General features: G+C 31.7%; 1 protein-coding gene across 1 annotated transcript in view; it reads right to left on the bottom strand.

Moving 5' to 3' along the window:
- Window positions 1-8,198: 8,198 nt before the first annotated feature.
- The window catches only part of LOC109101681 (potassium voltage-gated channel subfamily C member 1-like), a 51,162-nt gene continuing 38,073 nt past the window's right edge, over window positions 8,199-21,287 (bottom strand). Inside the window, exon 5 of the mRNA XM_042714711.1 lies at window positions 8,199-10,038. Coding sequence (XP_042570645.1) covers window positions 9,884-10,038 — 155 coding nt within the window. The 3' untranslated portion in view covers window positions 8,199-9,883. The remainder of the gene's footprint in view (window positions 10,039-21,287) is intronic.

The raw sequence follows: 21,287 nt of genomic DNA, 5'->3' as shown, positions 1-21,287 counted from the left end.
CAAATCAACGCACAGCTCCTTGTCCTTCTCAACAAACCAAAGTTTTGCAAACAGCTTTTTTTAGGTCACAATGAAAGTTGTTCAAACCAACAACAGTGTTCAATGTTTTGATTTATGTGTGGAGTTTTTTTTTGGGCTTGTTTCTGAAAAAACGTTGGGCTTTCTGCTAATATTAAGTGAAACGCTGACCTGATGACCTACCCAGCCTTCAGTTTTTTGTTGTCCACCGCAGGCTTAAAAACATCACTAATGTAAAAAAAGACAATTTATTAACACATCCATCTGAAGTGTTAAAAAAAGTCCCAAATGTTTCCTTGATGAACTTCCCAACATGGAAACAACAAATTAAATTCACAAGACACCTCAAAAAGACAAGGACAACAACAAGCCCGTTCACTGATGAGAAATAAAAAAACAAACCAAAAAAAAAATAAAAAATTAAAAAAATACTTAAATTAAAAGTAACTAATTTAAAACTTGCAAACAATCGTTGTGCACCCAAAAAAAAAATTACAACAAAAACAAAACACCATAAAACCACATGTCAACATAAATACCCCAAAAATTACAAAAAACGAAAAAAAAAAAATAAAATTTAACCGGAAAACAAAAAAAAAAAAAAAAAAAAAACGAAATAAAATAACAAAAACAAAAAAAAACGCTAACAGACCATACCAAACCTCATACATAGCCAACTAAATAAAAAGAAACACACAAAAAAAACACGAATAAAAAAACACACAAAAAACACGAAAAAACAAACTTTTTAACAACACAATTATATAAACTAATTAACCTTCAAAATAACCAAAAATAAAAAAAATATACAAAACAAAACAAACACACAAAATATCAAACATAAAACCAATTTTTATTGTTACAAAAAACAAAAAAAACCAAAAAGACAAACACCTGTCTTTCTACCTTTCTTTGTAAAAAAAAAATAAAACCACAAAAACTGTGTGTGGGGGGGGGGGTACTACCCTTTGTCACTACGAAAAACGGTTCAAATAAAAATCATGTAAAAAAAAATTAACATTTTGGCCGTGTTGAAAAACCTAAAAAAAAAAATCCGGCAAAAACAAATAACAAAAAAAAAACAAATTGGCCAAAAAAAAAACATAAAAAAAAAAAACACGGTTGAACACCAAGCAAAACACGAAAAATACCCTCCAAAAAAAAACAAAGCCTCTAAAACCATAACCAAAAATTTAAAAAAAAAAAAACTGTAAACCAAAAAAAACGTGCTAGACAGTGCCTGGAACAACAAAAAAAAAAAAATTTGGGCAGCCTTGTTGCCAACATAATAACAAAAAAAATAAAAAACTAAAAACACAAAAAACAAAAAAAAAAAAAACAAAACAAAAAAAAATTACAAAACCTACCCACGCACAAAAAAAACACCGAAAACACAAAACCCAAAACACTCAATCAAAAAAAAAAAAAAAAAAAAAAAAACAAAAAAAAACCCTAAAAATAAAAAAAATTTTTAACACAAACCAAAAAAAAAAAACTACAAAGCAAAAAAAAACAATAAAAAAAAAAAAAAAACTTAAAAAAACTTTAGATTATAAAAAAAAAAAATTAATACAAAAAAAATAAAAAAAAAACATAAAACTACAAACAAAAAATACCACAAAAAAAACATAACAAAAATAACAAAATTTTATAATACGCTTTGCAACCAACAAAAACAACAAAAACCAAACAATTACATACCTAAATATAATTTAAAAATTAAAAAACAAATTTAAAATAAACAAAAAACAACAAAAAAAACATAAAATATAAAGGGGTTGGAAAAATAATAAAAAAAAAAAAAAAAAAAATAAAAAAACAATGTAACAAACTAAAAAAAAAAAAAAAAAAAAAAAAAAAAAAAACACTCAACCATCACACACACACACATAACACACCACACAACACGCATAGAATTGTGTATAACTACACTCCACAAATATTATAATTTTCTCTTCCCCTCTCCGGTAAAATGAGTTTTAAAAAATCTTTGTGTATGTGTGGGTTTTTTTATCTAATTTTAAGCATCAATTAGTTACTGAATCTAAGTGTTTTTGTGTTTACTAATTTTACATTTTTTTTTTTGTTATATTTTCCTGTTTTTCTTTTAGTTTGTTTTCAGTTTTTAGTTTTTTTTCATATAAATTACTATCTTATATTACCATTGTTTACAAAAATGATTTCACCTCTTTACTCCCCCGTTGTTAGTTTGTTTTATTTTTAGTAACTTCCCCCTTTATTACTAAACAAATCGGAAAAAAAATGTTTTGCTGAGTGAAAGTTGGCTGTTCAAAAGTATATATACACACACACACACACCACACGATGTTTACACACACACACCCACCACCCACACACCCAACACACACCAATGCCTTTTTTTAATATTTCCATATGATTTTTTTATATTATTATTAAATTTATTTAAGCAGTCATTTTTTGTTTTTCTTGTTTATCCTTATCTATACTTTGAAGTATATTTATTTAAAGAGTTCTTTTATTTTTATATAAACCCTAGTTTTGTTTTTTTAAAAGCATTTTTGTTGGTATAAATGTTTTGGTTTTTATCGTTGTCATTTAATAGATTTTACCCTGCAGTAACGTTCATTTGGATTTGCGCTTGGGGTTGCCAGACCTCTAAGAACCCTCCGAATAATTTTCCCCCCCACCTTTTCTTCGGGGGCTCCAAAACCGGACGACTACCGCAGACCGTCCAACCCCCTCCCCCGAAGACAGGCCCCTCCCGCCGTCGCCCACCATGATTAATCCTGGGCTACTGACACCCCAATTTTTTTTGGAGGCATATTTGTAAATGAAGGGCAATTTTTCAATTATTTTGACGAAACAAACACCAAATATGTTTTTTTTGAAACTAAAGAGATCTATACTTTCCCTCAGTAAAACCACAAAATCTTATAATTGGCACCTTGTTTTAAATTTGTTTTTTAACAAAATTTTTTTACAGAGTTTTTGAATTGGTGTTGGGAAAAAATAAACAATAGTCCTGGGACTAAATTGGGTGTATTAATAAAAAGAAAATGTTTACATTGATTTCATTTTTTTTTTCCTATGCCTGGATAAATCTTTCTTCTTTTTGTTAACTCCGGAATTTAGTTTGAAAACGAGGCACCAATGCCCAGAATGATGTTTATGCCCATAATAATTATTTTTTTTGTGTTTTTTGTTTTTTGCCTAATTTAACATTAGAGTTCTCCTTGATCAGTAAGATTAAGTGTTTAAGGAGCTCCCCCCTTTGGGTTTTGTGTCTGGTCTTTATCAGGCTACAAATGTTACTAATGCCCCCCTTTAAGAGTCCCTGGTTTTCTGAAACTTGTGTGTATTTTTTCTGTTTTTTCTTAATCTCTGTTTTGTTTTTTCCTTTTGCTCACTGGGAACTTTTTTAATTGTTGATACAGCATTTTTCTGAATCAGTTTTTCTGTTTTTCAATTTGATAAAAATAAACATCGGAAAACTATTTTTTGAAGTTTCAATTGTTTTTTAAGAGTGTGTTGTTATACGAGTGTTCATACATGATTCACAACCAGATTATTTTGGTAGTTTTTTGCAGTGCAAAAGAGTATGTCCACCAATTTTTTCAACAATTGGGTAATTTAATTTCAGAATTTTTAAGTACGCCCTGGGTCCTTGGAATGATTTTGTTTTATAAATGTAATAATTTTGGTAATTAATTCCCATATTTTATTATTAATTTTTTTTTCACAAAAAAAAAAATACGTCCTTAGTTGTCAAAATCTGGGGGTTTTTGGGTTTCATTGTTTTTTTTTTTTTTAAAAGCCCGGCCCCCAAATAAAAACTAATTTTGGTGAAATTTTAATTTAACAATTTAAAAAAACCGGTTTTTTTCTTTTGAAAAACATTTTTTTTTAAAAGTAATTTTTTTCGGGTAAATCAACCCTAAAAAATTTTCCCAACACCCTTTACCCCGCCCTTAAATTTGGTCAAAATGTTTCTTCAAAACCCTTCCCAAATATGATGATTTGCTGAATTTTTTTTTCCCTGTTTTCAAATTTTTTTGGGGAAATTTGAAAATTTTTTTTATTTTCCCTTTGAAAAAAATGAAAAAATTTTTTAGCATTTTTTTTAAACATAAAATTTTTTTTTACTGACCTTTTTTTAAATTTTTTCTCCCTTTTTTTTCTGAAAAAATTTTTTTAAAATCTAAAAAAAAAACCTTTTTAACCGGCCCCCAAAAAATTTTTCCCCCTTTATTTGGGAACTTTTTTCCTATTCAAAAATATTTAAAAAAAATATAGCCCTTTAAAAAATTTTTCCCAAATTTGGGTTTTCAAGGGGTAAATGGTCCTTTAAAAAAACATAAAAAGGTCTCAGAAAAAAAACACAAAAGGGGGTTTTTTTTAATCCCCTTTTAATTTCATGTTGTTTTACTGATTTTTTTAAATTGCCGGGATGTTTTGGCAGGGGGTTCCCCAAGGGGTTTGGTTTCCCCAAAAAATCTTTTAATTCCCCAAGTACATAAAAACCCAAATTAAAACCAAAAAAGGGTTTTGACCCAAAACTACGTTTTTTATACAAACAGGCACGAATTTTGGAACAAAAAAAGAATTAGGGCAAAACAGATCAACCTTCCCCAATAAATTTTTAAGGGGGCCCAATTTGCGTTTCCCAATTTGGGGGGGTAAAAAGATGGAGGGGGACAAGCCCAACTTTTTTCCCAGAAAAAAAAACCATGTTTTGGAGATAAAAAACAATTGAACGGGTTTAATTTGACGTTTTTTTTTATCCCCGTCCCCTTTGTTCCGGCTTGAACAGGGCTCAAAAATTTATTTATTCTTTTTTATTTTTTGTGCCCCCTTTGGGAAAACCAGAGTTTTTATTAGGGCCCTTCCCAAAAAAATTTAAAAACCCAAAAAAGGCCCCTTTTTTTTTTATTTTCCCCATACGAAAAACCCAAAATGGCCTAAAAAAAATAACAATTTTTTGGAAAGAAAAAAAGTGTTTTTTTAAACCCCCAAAACCCAAAAAAAACCTCTGTTTAAATAAAAAATTATTAAAATTAATTTGGGATAATTTTAAAAAAAAACATTTATAAAACTATAAATATGCAAAAATTTTTGAAAAACCCAACCCAAACAAACAAAACCCTTTTTGGGGAAAAAGGGTTTTTCATTCTGGTTTGGGAAGGGCCCCTAGGGCCCCCCACCGGCCCGAGAAAATTTTTCGTTTTCACTTGGCAATTTTTTTCCGCAAATAAAAGCTTTTCCCCCCATTTGCCCCCTTTTCCTCCTAAAGGTCCGCGTACCGTTTTCCCCCCAAAAAAACCCCAAAAAGCTAAAATTTGAAAATCAGCCCCCCCCCAAAATCAAAAACCCCCCCCTAAACCCAAAAGACACCGAAAACCCGGGCTCCCCTGCCCCCAAACCCGGGTTGCTATCTCCAACCATTTCCCCTTTTCCTTTTCCCCTTTTCCCCATCTTTCCCCTGTCGACTTCCCCAAATTACAAATGTTTTTTTTCCAACCCTACAATACCCATTTGAAAAAAAAGGACAGCCCCCCTACTTTTTACAAGGGAAACGGGCCATTTTTTTTATTTTTCTATCCCTTTTTTAAAAAACCCACCCAATATGTTTTTTTTTTGGATTTTTTTTTTTCAGAAATGGTTTTGCTTTTTTTTAAGAGGGGGCCTTAGTTTGGTCAAGGTTTTGGCCCCGGGCAAAAACCCTATTTTTTCTTAGGCCCCAGAACAATGACCATTTAAACCCCACTAAAACCCAGAAAAGGGACCACCCTTAAAACCACCCCCCCAAAATGTTTTTAAAAAACCCTACCAAAACCAGCAGGCGGGTTTTATTTTATCGGGCCCTTTCCCTTTTTTTAAAAAAAACCCACCATTTTCGGGTTTAAAGGAAAAGGGGCCGGGGGGGAAAAGGCTGGTTTATGCGGGCCCTTTTTTGCTTTTTTTTTAGCTGGCCCCCTTTGTTTGGGGGTTTAAATTTTGGTCAGGGGTGCGGGGGAAAAGGAACCCCAACATAAAAAAAACAGGCCCCACATAAAGCCCAAAAAAACCAGCAAAAAACCCGCAAGGCCCACAAAAAGCACCAAAAGGAACCACTAAAACCCCAAAAGGGAAACCAGCAAAACCCCCGGGCAAAAGGCCCCCCAAAAACCCTAAAACCAGAAAAAAGGACCACACAAACCCCCCCCAGGGGGCCCCAAAAAAAATACCAGAAAAGAATCTGAGACGAACACAGAAAACTCTTCTACACACGCAGATCTCAAGATGAAGAAGCTACTGAAAAAACGGAAAAAAAGAAAGAAAAGAATCTGAGACGAACACAGAAAACTCTTCTACACACGCAGATCTCAAGATGAAGCTGCATGCACTGAACACCGGCTGTGCAATGTATCTTCTCAGGGGTGAAAAAGTCCAGTCCCGGAGAAAACACACAGGTGCTGATTACAGTTAATGATAACACGGTGCAAAACCTGAAATCCGAAGACACTGGAGATCACACTTGCATATTAACGCTAAATATGGCCAATTAACTTTCTAGATCTAGCAGGAATGGAATAGTCCACCCCAGATACATTCTAGATCAATTTAAAATATAATAAGCTACTACATTATTATTGATAAAGGAAACTTATTGATTAAAACTGAGAACAGTAGAAAGCTGGGGAAGGTTTACCTGTGGATGGCTGGTAAAAGTTAAGCATGTACTGTAAGAATTCAGTTAACAGATAATTCATTCAACTATAATAATGTAAGTGCAATCGTTTATTGTCAGGTGGAGTCAATATATGAGAAAATGAAACAGCTGTACCATTAACAATATCTATGCTTTTGTACATTTTAGTAAGAAGCAATAAATCTGTCAAAATTCACCTTTACATAATGCATTGTGCTGTTTTTACTAAAAAAAAACATCATAATAATATCATCTTGAATAATTACATCACAACAACAACATACAATTTTAATGTGCAAACACAAATTCACACATACACACACACCCGCACACATACATCATAAACAAACACTCATTTACATACAGTAAATGTCAACATAACACACACGGTCTTTAAAAACAACCAGCATACATAAAGAGAAAGGCAGAGGTGAGTTTAATGGGCATTCACTCGTGTAGATACAGATTTGTAGAGATCATGTTGGCCTAGAAGCTTTGCATTAACAGGTGAAGCTAGTTAAATCTAGCTAGCGGTGTACGAGTCTCTACAACAACACTGTAGCCTAAATTATCCTCATAGAGGGCTCTTGCTTTTTTAATATAAACATGTTGGATGTGTTTTAGTGACCTGACAGTGTTGTGTAGGGTACAGCTACGTGAAATACACAAGAAAAAAAGAAAATCAGTTCTTAAAAGTCTTTTTTTAAAAACATTTTAAACATCTGCATACTATAAGAACAGCACAATATTAACTTTAACATCAACTCACAAATGGAGGAAAGACAATATTTTTTTATCTAGAGAATGAATCTTCTTAACTAACTAATCACTAGAGATCCATAACTAATGGAGACTAGTCAGTTTTAGTGGAAGAAAGTCTCTGGTTTCACAGTGTATGAGGAGGCCCGGTGTCCGGCTACATATTTTATGTAGATTGCGTGGATTTTGCATCGATTTTCTGGCACCTAATTTTTTTTACATTTTTTTTTTTTTTTTTATCGGTTCTGAATATTCAAACTCTAAAATTCAAGATTTACTGTATTAATGATATATATACTACCATTCAGAAGTTTGGGGTAAGATTTTTTTATGTTTTTGAGGTATCTTATGCTCACTCAAGGCTGCATTTATTTGATCAAAAGTACAGTAAAAATAGTAAATATCATTGCAATTTAAAATAACTGTTTTCTATTGTAATATATTTTAAAATATAATTTATTCCTGTGATGCAAAGCTGAATTTTCAGCATCATTACTCCAGTCTTCAGTGTCACATGATCCTTCAGAAATCATTCTAATATGCTGTTTTGGAGCTCAAGAAATATATATATATATATATATATATATATATATAATATATATTTAGTTATCATTATTAGCAATGTTGAAAATATATATATATATTTTTTTTACAGTATTTATTTTAAATAGAAAAATGTGGTAACATTATAAATGTCTTTACTGTCACTTTTGATCAACTGAATGCATCCTTGCATAACAAAAGTATAAATTTCTTTAAAAAAAAAAAAACTAACTTTTTAATGGCAGTGTATATTTTATTAACTTTATATACTTTTTAAAATCTAATTTAATTGCTTTTTTCTTAACTGGGTCATTACAACTTGCCAAACTTTCTTTATCATAGAAACTGTACCAATCCTGAATTGTAAAATAGAATCGCTTTGAAGGATTGAATCTTGCACAACGCCAGGAACATTGTAGAATCCAGGTTTCCATGATAGAGGAGCCATGTTTAAAACAAAATGACTCTTTACTGATATATTTACTGTCTTAGCAGTGGGTTGTTCTCCATTGGGAAACTAAATCACATTTAATGATTAAGAACTACATAACATACAGTTCCCTATAAACTACAACTTTGCAATTATTGCAACATGCTATTTTCTTTTGGCTAATTCAGGGAAGTATTTTCTCAGAAATGGCTTATTTACTTAGTATCACCTTTTTTGTTAATGATTCTGGAAGCACTCGGTCACATCAACCTGAATACATATATATTTTTGTCTATTTATCCAAAAAGAAACACAGTCACACTTATGTATATATCATATACAAATGAAACTGTTGTGTAATGTTTTTGAAAACAAAAACAATTTATCTTTGAAAAAACATTCAAAATATAAAAAATCAACAGCAGGACACTAACATTGACAAGACAAACAGGAAATGCTCTTAAAATCATCATCTTCCATTCTTTCAACCTTTTCATTACATTTAATTCTCTTGCACATACTTTTATAACACCACATGTGCGTATGTTTGCAGCACTATGAATTAGGATGGAATATTGCACATTTTGCATATATATATTTAGAGTTTTTTTTTTTTTGAAGCATCTTAAAATCTACCACTTACACATCACAAACACAGTGTACAATGGCAAACAAAAGAAAATGATTCCATCAAATGTACTTTTTTTTTTTTTTGCTCCTCAGTTAATACTGTTTTTTTAAATTGGAAGACTTTGCTTAGAGTCGGGCGAAATTTGGCAACATGTTATTATAATGAGCAAAAGACAATCTGCAATGATTAAACAAACACAATGTGCAAAATAAAATAAAATGATTAAATGTTCATGCATTATCAAAGCTCAAATTATCCATTTATGTTACACCCATCCAGTTTTGATTTAATAGGTTTGCAATTAAACTAAATTATTTCAGTCCAATGATAAATACAAAGCATAGAGGTATGTGTGATAGACTTCCTTTTTTAACCCCTATTTGCAGAGTTATGATTGCATATGTACATTATTCTTGCATTACAAATTCTGGAGTTTTCTAAAGTCTAGAATTACATTTATTCAAAGTATTATAATTCAGAGTTTAAAGGGAAAGGAAGGTTAGTAAAATATGGATAGTGAGCGTATTTGAAATGAAAATGCATTCATCTGTCTGACTTGAGCACCAAAATCACATTTTTAACATGTTGTCTGACCCAGAAAGCATTGGGAAAAAAACAAAGCACTTCCTTCCATTCATAAGCATATGTACAGTTGTTGACCCGGTTAACCTGCTAAGTCCAGTTTGGACCTGTGGTCACTCACAAACAGCTCCGTTTAGTGTATCTACTGACACCGTCAGTCATTGTTATTGCTATGAATGTGAGTATGAGGCTGTCCTGCCTTTCTCTCCTCCTTTCCTGAGTCATTCTGTCACTCTTTCCACTTTTTCTGCTACAAAATGGAGGGAATGGGTGAGCGGCAGCGACGGAGGGGTCCCGGGGCCTCGTAAGGGTCAAAGGGCGTGCTGGTGATGGGGGTCAAACGCAGGGACGACCCCGCCATTCCTGATATGTTGTTCAGGCTGCGAGATTTCTCATAACCCGTGGCTAGTTAGCAAGTTTAATCATTTGGGTTCATGTTAGTGACAGGTTAAATTAATTTCAAAATGCGTGTTTTTCGATTAAACAGCATGGACGATGGGTTTGGTGTTACATGTTTGGTAATATATTGATGTGGCACATGGAAAATGAATTATGGATAAAGGAACAAAACAAATGGAAACATGAAAAATGTAAAAGTAAGTATAAAGCCACACAAATGTGAAATTAAAGGCGAAGAGAACCGTAAAAGACAGACAGACAGACACACAGGACAAGACAGGACAAAACAGGAAAATGAGAGTTATGAAAGTCGTCATAAATTGGTTTTCTAGAAAAATCCACAACATAAAAACAGAGTTTTCCAGATACAAATACTCCACACATTCCCACTGGTTGAAGAAAACACTGCCTGGATTGTTCTGCCACTGACTTTATATTTTGGAAGTTGAAAGATTTGTGATGAAGTGTTTCAGTTAACCAGTGGTAGTTAAGCAGGGCAGTGTAGAGTAAGACTAGACAACAGATAAGACGGAAGATGAAGTGGCTTTCTCGGCCAGACTGTAGGAGATTGTCGAGGAAACCACAGCAGCCTTTGTGAAGCATTTCAACAGATTTATAAACACGAAAAACGTTATAAAAGGATTGTTTGTGGGAACTGAAATGATTTTTCCCTTTGTTCCAAAACCTAGTGAACTGCTAAGCTCATGACTTTTTATTGGGTAAAGTATTATTTTATTTTGTATTGATAGATTTTGGTATAAATAAATAAACTGTATTAATTTGATTTAATTTAATTTACGTAGGGCTTTTCCAAAGCTAAAGGTCTAAAATTTATGCACATATCTTAAATATATTGAATAAATCTTATTTAAAAAAATATGTATTATAGATAGATAGATAGATAGATAGATAGATTTTATAAGTAAATAAATACATACAGACATACAAATACTGAATTCATATAAGGTAAAGGTCAAAAATATATCAATGCATTTTGGAACTTAACAAACAAACAAACAAATAAATAAATAATATAGTGTCCTTTATATAGTGCCTTTTCAAAGCACAAGATCAAAAAATATACTGAAAATTTGTGGCATTAAACAAGCAATAATTAAATATATTTTATTTTTAGTGCTGTTCCAAAGTAAAATATATATTGATACAATTTGGTATTAAAACAAACAGATAATAAAACAAATTAACAAATATTTATTTAATTTGCACAGTGCCATTCCAAAACTCAATGTCTAAAATTATATACAATACAAGCCAAAAGAAAGTATGTCTAGATAGGTGGCTCACTAGGTTTTGGAAGAGACTGATTGTTGCTGTAATTATGGATTAATTTTTATCCAAGCGTTTCTGTACTATCAGATTTCACCCTAAGATGCTGATTAATACTTTGCAGTTGAGTTAGTGAACAGATTTGTTCTTATTGACCACTGACTGGTTTCTCTGACAACCTGTTGAACATCCTATTATACTTCACTTGACTGTGAGGTCATAAAGCCTGCATTTGCAAAACATAATCATGACAAAAACTGGTTCATAAAACCTCTGCAGCATTCACGTAGTGTCAGAATTACCGTAATTACAAGACAACATGCAGTTTCTATGCTTCTATGAGTTTTTTTCACACTCATTGCACCAAAATGCCTACATACATGTGACCCTGGACCACAAAACCAGTCTTAAGTCACTGGGGTATATTTGTAGCAATAGCCAAAAATACATTGTATCAGTCAAAATTATAGATTTTTCTTTTATGCCAAAAATCATTAGGATATTAAGATTATTTAATTTTTTTTTGCACCCTCAGATTCCAGATTTTCAAATCGTTTTCAAATATTGTCCTATCCTAATAAACCATACATCAATGAAAATATTATTTATTCAGCATTCAGATGATGTATAAATCTCCATTTTGAAAAATTGACACTTAAGTTTTGTGGTCAGGGGTCACATATGGCTTTGCTGCTGATAGTAAAAATATGTAAACATTACATTAATTCACCTCCATATTCTCTTGCAAAATGTTAAGCAACTCATAGCTATTTCTTAATTTTATTTATCTTAGTTTATTTATATACACCCAAAAAATATTATGACCCAAATGTTGTCAGCTAAAATAAAATAGCCTTAAAAAATATGCAAAACCGGTTATATATCTATATGTAGCTTCCCAGAAACTCAGAATTATGGTAATTCTGATACAAATTACACTCATAACTTTTAAATCAAAAATGTGAAATACTCTTCACATAGTAAGAAAAGAAGAAAAAGAAAATCAGACTTATATGAGTGTTATTTTGAGCTTTTGTGAGTTTAGTAGTCAGGCTTATGTAACCAATCATTCAAGTGAAGTGACTACAGCAACCTTCAACCCACATATCAGATTCATTTATCTCTCTCTCTCTCTCCCCGTTTCTCCCTATAAGCGTGTTTATTTGGGAGAGGAAGAGGTGAATGTGGGAAAAGTTTGCCACATGTTGGCCACAGAAAAAAAAATACTCTGGAAACAAGGAAAGAAGGTAAAATAAAAAGACTCGGAAAGTGGGACAACAGCTTAAACACACACACACACACACACACACACAAACACACATATGCATTCAGACAGAAATTTGCTAAGTCAGGTCTGATATAATGTGCACCACACACACACACACACACACACACACACACACACACACACACACACACACACACACACACACACACACACACACACACTTATGGCTGCTCTATTTCTGTGCCACATAAATGTGCACACAATCACAAACACGGCCATAAACAACATATACACACACAAGAACTTTAAAGTCAATGATACACAATTAATTTCTGTGTAACTAGTTTGTAAAAGCCATTCTTTTGTAATATGTTGCATTACAAACAATGCAACGCACCAAATTACAAGTTTTTTTTATAAATTAGTCAATGCATTAGAATGCATTATAAATCATTCAAACAAATACTGTTTTTTTTATAAATTAGTCAATGCATAAGAATGCATTATAAATCATTCAAACAAATAATGTTTTTTTTTAATAAATTAGTCAATGCATAAGAATGCATTATAAATTATTCAAACAAATTACATGTTTTTTTTTTTTATAAATGTCAATGCATAAGAATGCATTTACGAATGATTCAATGCAATTTTGCAAATAATTCAATTAATGTCAGAATAGTTTATTGACTATTTAATTTGACAGTTTGCATAATGTTTCACAAACGATTTAATTCAACATTTTATGCAAGAATGGTTTTACGAGTAATTTGCACAGAAATTCATCCTGCTCATGTTGCATGAATGCAAACACGTCTAGTTATGAATTCTATATTCTGTGGGTAGTTACACAACAAAATGTGCCTAGCATTCACCCCAAGGGGTGCTATAGCAGGCATTAACATAACTTTCTTCTGCTACTGTCAGTTTCTGCTTCAGGTCAACTAAAGTCATGGCGGAGCAACAGTTTGACATTGCGTTAGTTTACATTAGTTAAACTGTCAACAAGTTTCTAACTAGCTAGTTGAAAATAACACATCCAGTTTAATGTTTCTGCCCTAAAAGAGTCCACTTGCATTAAAAACAATAAAACATACAGCATAACAGTATTATAATATATATATATAGCCAAATGTTTAAAATGTTTCAAATTTAACTGATAATATTTTAAAATGAGTCAAACACACTGTACCTTAGCATCTTGGCATAAATGTCAAATTTTAGTGATCCGAAAAAATCAAGTCCAGTTTTACATTATTTCCTACCAAAATACCTTTCCACTTTCACTTTGATACCTCTCGTGCTAATGCATATGTTATAGTTGATCTTTATAGACATTATAGTACATCATGCATGAAACATGTTTAAAAATACTGCATGTTTATAATGCACTCGCCAATCATTCACGTCCATATATGTATACTTGTATAAAATATGCTTCTGGTGTAAAAGTGGAGTTTGTTTACAAGAATCCAATTGTATTAAAAACAAAACAGCAGCTTCCCGCTCAGTAAAACCAACAACCTATACATGCATATTACTGTACAGCACGCTCACAGCCTGACCACATACTACAGGTGCACTTCAGTAGCACACAACCTGTACTTTATCTGCCACTTTGGACAACAGAGCAACAAAAACAACCCGTGTGGATTCTTTTACCCTCTGCCTGGTCAAGAGCGCGGTTCAGACAGCCACACGCCCTTTTTATTATGTTTGTCTAGTAAGAGCTTTTAAAACGATTCCTCAGGAGACAGAGAGCATTAGTGAGGGTGGAATAAGACAGGAAGAGGGAATATATTTCATGGGATTGATGGATACTCGATGGAAGTAGGAGGGTGTGTGAGAGTGTAGCGCCTCAAAACACTAAAACAACGGGATGTTTGGGTGACAGTGTAGTAAAAAACAAACTGGCCAACCAATCAAACATGCATATATTAAAAAAAATATCCAAATGATTTACCTTACAAATATTTGAAGACATGAAATTAAAATGAATCATGTTTACTTTATTAATAAATATAAATGTTCTTAACAATACTTATTAGTATAGATTTTACTTTAAAAAAACAAACTTTTTTTATTCCATATTATTTTAATTATATATATAATTTTTTTTGAAAATAATATTCTTAAACAGATGCCAATATTCTTAATATTTATAAATATATTTAATATAATTAAATAATTATTTAATAATATAATAATTTAATAATATTATACAATTACTCAAACACATCAAATTACAACTGTAATACTTTAATACTACTTATATCATTGTGTATTATGTATGATTTAAAAATAAATATATGAATTATTTAATATTTTAAGATAATATTTTAAAATTAGTCAAATATATGCTAGCTTAGTGTTTAGGTAAACACCCATTTTTTTGATCCAAATGAATCCAGACAGACAAAATCAAGTCCCGTTATACAGTACATTCTTTCCTACCAGAACACCTTTTCACTCTATATTTCACATTATCAAAGTAAATGTGTAGTGAATGACATCTCATGTTGTCTTTAAGTGTGAATATCTACTAAAATATTCCTATTAATACATAAAATGGTTTATATTGCATAAACTGCCTATTTTTTCCTATATATTACACTAAATGATGCTACACGCAACATAGTAGAATAAATGCTTCCAACACCTTTACCATGTTAAATGCACACAATGCAACCAGCTCTCATGCTAAAGTATGTGTTCTATAGTCCATGTTATATTATGCATCATGTACATGTAATATTGTATAGTATTATCATGTTCAAAATGTCCAGTAGGATGAGTACTACAAGATTTGCATACCTACTGTGAAACAATAAAACCTCATAAAGAAGTGTTTCCTGTTTGAACATGTGAAGAACAATTTAAAACAGTTGATATACCTACCCACAGTCACGCATTAGAAACGCTGGCGCTGCACTGACGGCCTGGAGGCGAGTGAAGGATGAGATGAGATGAGTGTTAGTCACACAGTGGAGAGAGTTCAAAAGACAGTGAATGACATGAAAGAACAAAAAGGGGGTGTGCAAATATCAAAACCACATTTAGATGCCCTAATGTGACGGATAACTATCTTTAATATATAGCATCAGCATCAGTCGATATCATAGCTCAATGTTCTCCGAACGTTCTCTCAAAGTTATGAACAAACGTTCTTCCAGTAAAGTCAATGGAACATTCATGCAAACTAAGTTATCTGCTCTTTAATAATGTGCCCAAATCATTAGCACAAAAGCATTATTTCTACATTATTCATGTAATGTTTTTAAATGCGACAAAAAAACAGCTCGTAAACAATGTCACATTTAACATTACCTCAGAAAAGCCATTAAATAGCCATAGCTCAACAGTTGGCTTTACTCTAGACAGGAATATTTTGCTAAATGCTCATTATATTTTTTACTTAGCCTGTTCTTTAACACTTAATGTATGTTTGTATCAATCCGTCAAAAACAGGAAACTTAAAATACAGCTTGTAAACAATAAAATTAATACAACGTACGCTACGTTTATCTCAGAAAAGCCATTCAATGGCCTTAGCTAGATAGTTAGCTAGAAAAATAAGTCTAGAGCGGAGCTTTTTGCTAAAGATATGCACTGCATTACATATTCATTATATTTTTACTTAACCCATTCTTCAATATTTATTGTATATTTTAATAAATCTGTTAAAAAGTTTACCTTTTAAAACATCTGTATGTGACTCTGGAGCACAAAAGCAGTCTTAAGTCGCTGGGGTTTATTTTTAGCAATAGCCAAAAATACACTGAATGGGTCAAAATTATTGATTTTTCTTTTATGCCAAAAATCATTAGGATATTAAGTAAAGATCATGTTCCATGAAGATATTTTGTAAATTTCCTACCGTAAATATATCAAAACCTATTTTTTTTATTAGTAATATGCATTGCTAAGAACTTCATTTGGACAACTTTAAAGGTGATTTTCTCAGTATTTAGATTTTTACTTTGCACCCTCAGATTGCAGATTTTCAAATAGTTGTATCTCAACCAAATATTGTCCTATCATAACTCCGAACTGGAGTATAACCGGAGCCCTAGTTTACGTCATATTACATTTACATTTAGTCATTTTGCAGACACTTTTATCCAAACGGACTTACAATTGGGGAATACATAAAGCGATTCTTCTTAAAGAGGCAAACAGACACAGGAAGTGCTTGTAATACCAAGTTTTAGGGATTGTTCATATATGTTGTTATGTAGAATGAGAAGCTATTCCAGCTTGGCCTGTTCCGGCAGTATGCCGTCATATCGACCGCTGGGCTGTTAGAGATAGAGAGAGCTCACATTACCCACAATTAAGCTTTATCGATCGGCTTGTGACCAGAAAACTGAACACCACAACTCACCGCTGGAATGTGCTGTAACGGGAGAACAGATCTACTGCGCTGATACTCGACTGTGTTATCAAACTAGTCCTTGAACTTAAACAGTGCCACTTGTTAACCTTGAACAAGATGGCACTGTGCACTATAATAGAGACACTGGCATTTTTACACAATAAATAGATGGTCTGTAATGTTTTATACGTCGAAATGGGTTTCTAAATGAGTTGTGATATTTGCTGACAGGAAATGCATAGTTGCAGTAGAAACACACTCATGCAACATTAACAACTACACACAGACATGGAAGGAGTGCGTGTGTGTGATATGAAATGAGTTGAGTGATATAGTGAGAAGACCTCTGTCTCTGTAGTTTATGAATTATCTATTACTAGGCTTGTTAAATGCTATTATTTCTATGTGATATATAATTATTAACCTATTGTCATTCTGACATGAATGTGCTCAATTGTCCTTCCAGTTACTTTGTGTCTTTAGAATATTTTTTAAATTAAAAAAATGAATTGTACCAATTGAATCAAAACAAATCGAGACTAAAATTCACATTTCATGATGCATTGCGTCATTTAGAAAGGATCGTAACTGAATCAAACCATCAGGGCAAATATTTACACCTCTATTTGTAAAGCATAATTGGTTCACTATATACAGACTAAATATAGACCTTCATGCTGTTGCCTTGACGGAACTAGAACACACCTGTTTAGTTTTGAAAAATGTGGTGTTCTCAAGGCATCTCTCACTTTGACCTTGTACTGCCAAATTAGGTTACAATTTGTGTGTATAAAACAGAAATATCAATAAATTGAGAGAGTATTATAAAAGACAGCTTTGCTTTACACCTTCTTAAAATCTGACAACAGTTTTAAGATACTTTATTAATAATAAAATATAAATAAATCAATAAAAGGGTCATATTAAATATTTTTTATTTGTTATGTATACATGTTTTTTAAGATACAATAAAAATGCATGGTGATTGTTCCCTGTCAAGTTCAATAGCAATTTGCTAGATTTATTAAAATCAGTATTAAAATAAAAAAATTAAAAATAGAATACTTTAAGTTTTTAAAAATAAAAAAAATGTTATAATTAAATGTAAGTGTTTTATATCAAAACATAAAGGAATTTTGATAAAGGATTCATGATATTATATGTATAAATTATTTTTATAAACTTTTTAAATCATTTTACTCACAATGAAAATGCGTGGTGATCACTGATTGTCACATTTTCTTGCTGGATTTATTAAAATTACAATATTTAAATAATACTAAAATCTTAAAAATAAATAAACATAAATAAACAGAACATTAAGTCTTAATAAATAAAAAAATATAATAATAATAATAAATAATTCTAAAAACATTGAAAAATACTAAAATATTGAATAAAAAATAATAAAGAAAGGTCTTATACTAAAATGAACAAACCCTTTTTGTTTTATCACAAAAGATTTAAGAATATTTGATTCTTTTATTTTATACGATCCCCTTATAATCAGTACATGTGGCATTTTATTTTTGTTTTTAGTGCCAAATAAAAATAACTGAAATTAGTGTAGTTGCTTGTATGTGTGCTTGTGAGTGTGGGCCAGAAGAAGGGGCACTGATGAAGTTCAACTAGTTGAACACGCGAAAATTGACCAGTTTGAACACACACAAAAGACCATAAACATACAAGACAAACAAGAGGACATGGAGGAAGACAACAGGAGATAGAAAGACAGAGAAGAGAGAAAGAGAAAGAGAACTCACAATGGCTTACAGAGATCCTTCACAGAGACTTTAGAAGTCTGATACTGACTTTGACTTTGAGCAAATAGCCTCATGCAAACAGCATTAGAGCAGGGCAGGTCGGTGTGCGCACACACACACACACACACACACACACACACACACACACACACACACACACACACACACACACACACACACACACACACACACACACACACACACACACACACACACACACTCCTCTAAGAACAGTGAATAGCATTTAGGGATTATATTGCACAGGAAGAGATCGCTTTAACACCCAGAGCAATATGTGTAAGTGTGTGTGTGTGTGTGTCTGAAGGTTTTCACAGATGGCAAGTGAAAACAGGAGTATATTTAGATCTTAAATCGACTCCTGTTGGTACAGTGAGCATCACACACAGCGTACGCTCGCTGCATCGTGCCCAATTAACAGTCTAATGTCTGTTCAGCGAGGCACTACGGCTCTGTTCCAAGTGTGCACTCTCACTGTCTACATAGGCTGCAAGCTTCTAAGGCAGCATCTTAGCTGAAATGGAAGCTCATACTGTTAGTGACTGAGCTGAAATGCTCTCCATGGCCACTAACTTTGTTAATGGTTACTCACATGGCACACAAATAGGAGACTCGACAGATGTTTGCAGCTGATTTCCAGTGAAGACTGACATTAGCAGTCACACAAATAATCAAATAATGCAAGAAAAAGCACATAAATAGATAAAATCATTTTCTGATCTTCTTGGAAGAAAATCACAATGCATTATCTGATTGTGTTTTTCATGAGGGTTACATATGATCCCACCTTATGTTTTGGCTAAAATATTATCAAGGCAGCATAATTAGGATGCTTGCTATGACTATTTCTATAGTAATTTTCTTGTCAGTCATTTTTGTGCTTACTTAAGTATTTTATACCCAGAATTAAGTGATTTTAAACAAACCAGCGACTTCACTGTTACTTTTATGAATGATCAAACCAGTGCTGTTATTGTTAACTAAAACTATTCACTCTATTAAAATTAGTTTTCATTAATTAAAATAGAGCTGAATCAAAAAACTATAAATATTACATTAAAAACAAATTTAAATAAAATAAGTTTAAGCTGAAGCACTAAATCTGTTAAAACTGAAATTAAAATAGAAATATTTTTTACATTTTTTTTTTACATGTATTTTTATTAAAATCTAAATCAAATTACTAAAATATTAAAATTGTAATCTTAAAAATGTACTGCACTGATTATCAAGTGGAATAGAATTTTTTCTTGATTTATTCAATTCAATATTAAAATGAATATAGAGCAATCAAAAGTTCAGTTGAAATTTTGCTTGACTTTTAACAATTAAATTTAAAATATGAAACAAAATGAATAAACAAATATATAAATAAACAAAAAAATCAAAAAATAATAAATAAAAGATAAATAGAAATTTAGAAAGTAAGTAGAAGTTTTAAAAACTGTTTGTTTTTTTTTTTGGTAAAAAAAATATAATAACAAAAAAAATTATAATAATAATAAAAAAGTCATAAAAAATTAATTTAAAAAGATTTAGGGATATTTAATTCCTCAATAAATGAACCAATTAGAGAATATTATCCGTTTCATTTTAATTTCTAATGCCAGGTAAAAATGTGAAACTACTGTAGCTGTTGTATATGCTCTATACTACAGTACACACAGATATTTGCTCACTAGGTTTTGTAACAGAGTCCAGATGGTAGTTTAGCTGCTTTAGCCATATAGCAGAACTCACACATACACATATCTGCAATAGACACAGGATGTTTGTTATAATGTTATTTCTGTGTCTATAGGTGCTCTGGATGTTAAAGTGATGGAGTGACTGCCGTCCAGGAGACGATGCCTTGTTGAAGCCCAGGATAAATGCTGGGGGAACGTGGGCTTTTACCACGTGTCCTTCTTACCTTCTCAATGTCAGTCTGTCTGTGAGTCTGTCCAAATATCCCAGTGTCTGTCTGTCAACCAGTCAGTCAAACGTCAGTTACACAGCCCACACACACACACCTCAAAAACAAGAGCTAACACACACAGACCGTCACACACATGTAGGAGTTTCCGGCTACGCTAGGAACTGAAGCAGGTTGAGATCTTATGAGCTGATTCGTATGGACTGTGCCACACATAAACACTCTTTTTCTCCATCCGTCTTTGGTTTTTCCTTCCCTGTAGCTTTCTAAAAGCTACAAAGTGTTGAGGAAAAAAACACTTTGAAAGCCTGCATTTAAGATTTATGTATTTGAAATGCAATATAAAATTTCCATTTCGTTTTAGCATAAACAATCAATATGCTTATAGTGATGCATATTTGTCAGTCATAAATGAAACTGGTAAGATTTCTGTAATAGTACTAATGAAATGAATAGGTTTGAAATACATAATAACAAGGCTTAACTATTTATAATCAATAAATCCAAATGATTTTATACATTTAATTAAATATTGCTTATTCCACAGCTAGCTATATTTTAACCATGTTCATACTTTTTAACTGAACAATTTAATTTTTTTCACAATTAATTGATTTTAAACAATCTGAATTAAAGCATTGTTGTTGAAATAAAACAAAATCTGTGTTA

The sequence above is a fragment of the Cyprinus carpio genome, chromosome A24 (assembly GCF_018340385.1).
Source record: "Cyprinus carpio isolate SPL01 chromosome A24, ASM1834038v1, whole genome shotgun sequence".
Lineage (NCBI taxonomy): Eukaryota > Metazoa > Chordata > Actinopteri > Cypriniformes > Cyprinidae > Cyprinus > Cyprinus carpio.
The sequence above is the reverse complement of the archived record's forward strand: the minus strand, read 5'-3'. Positions and strand labels throughout refer to the sequence as shown.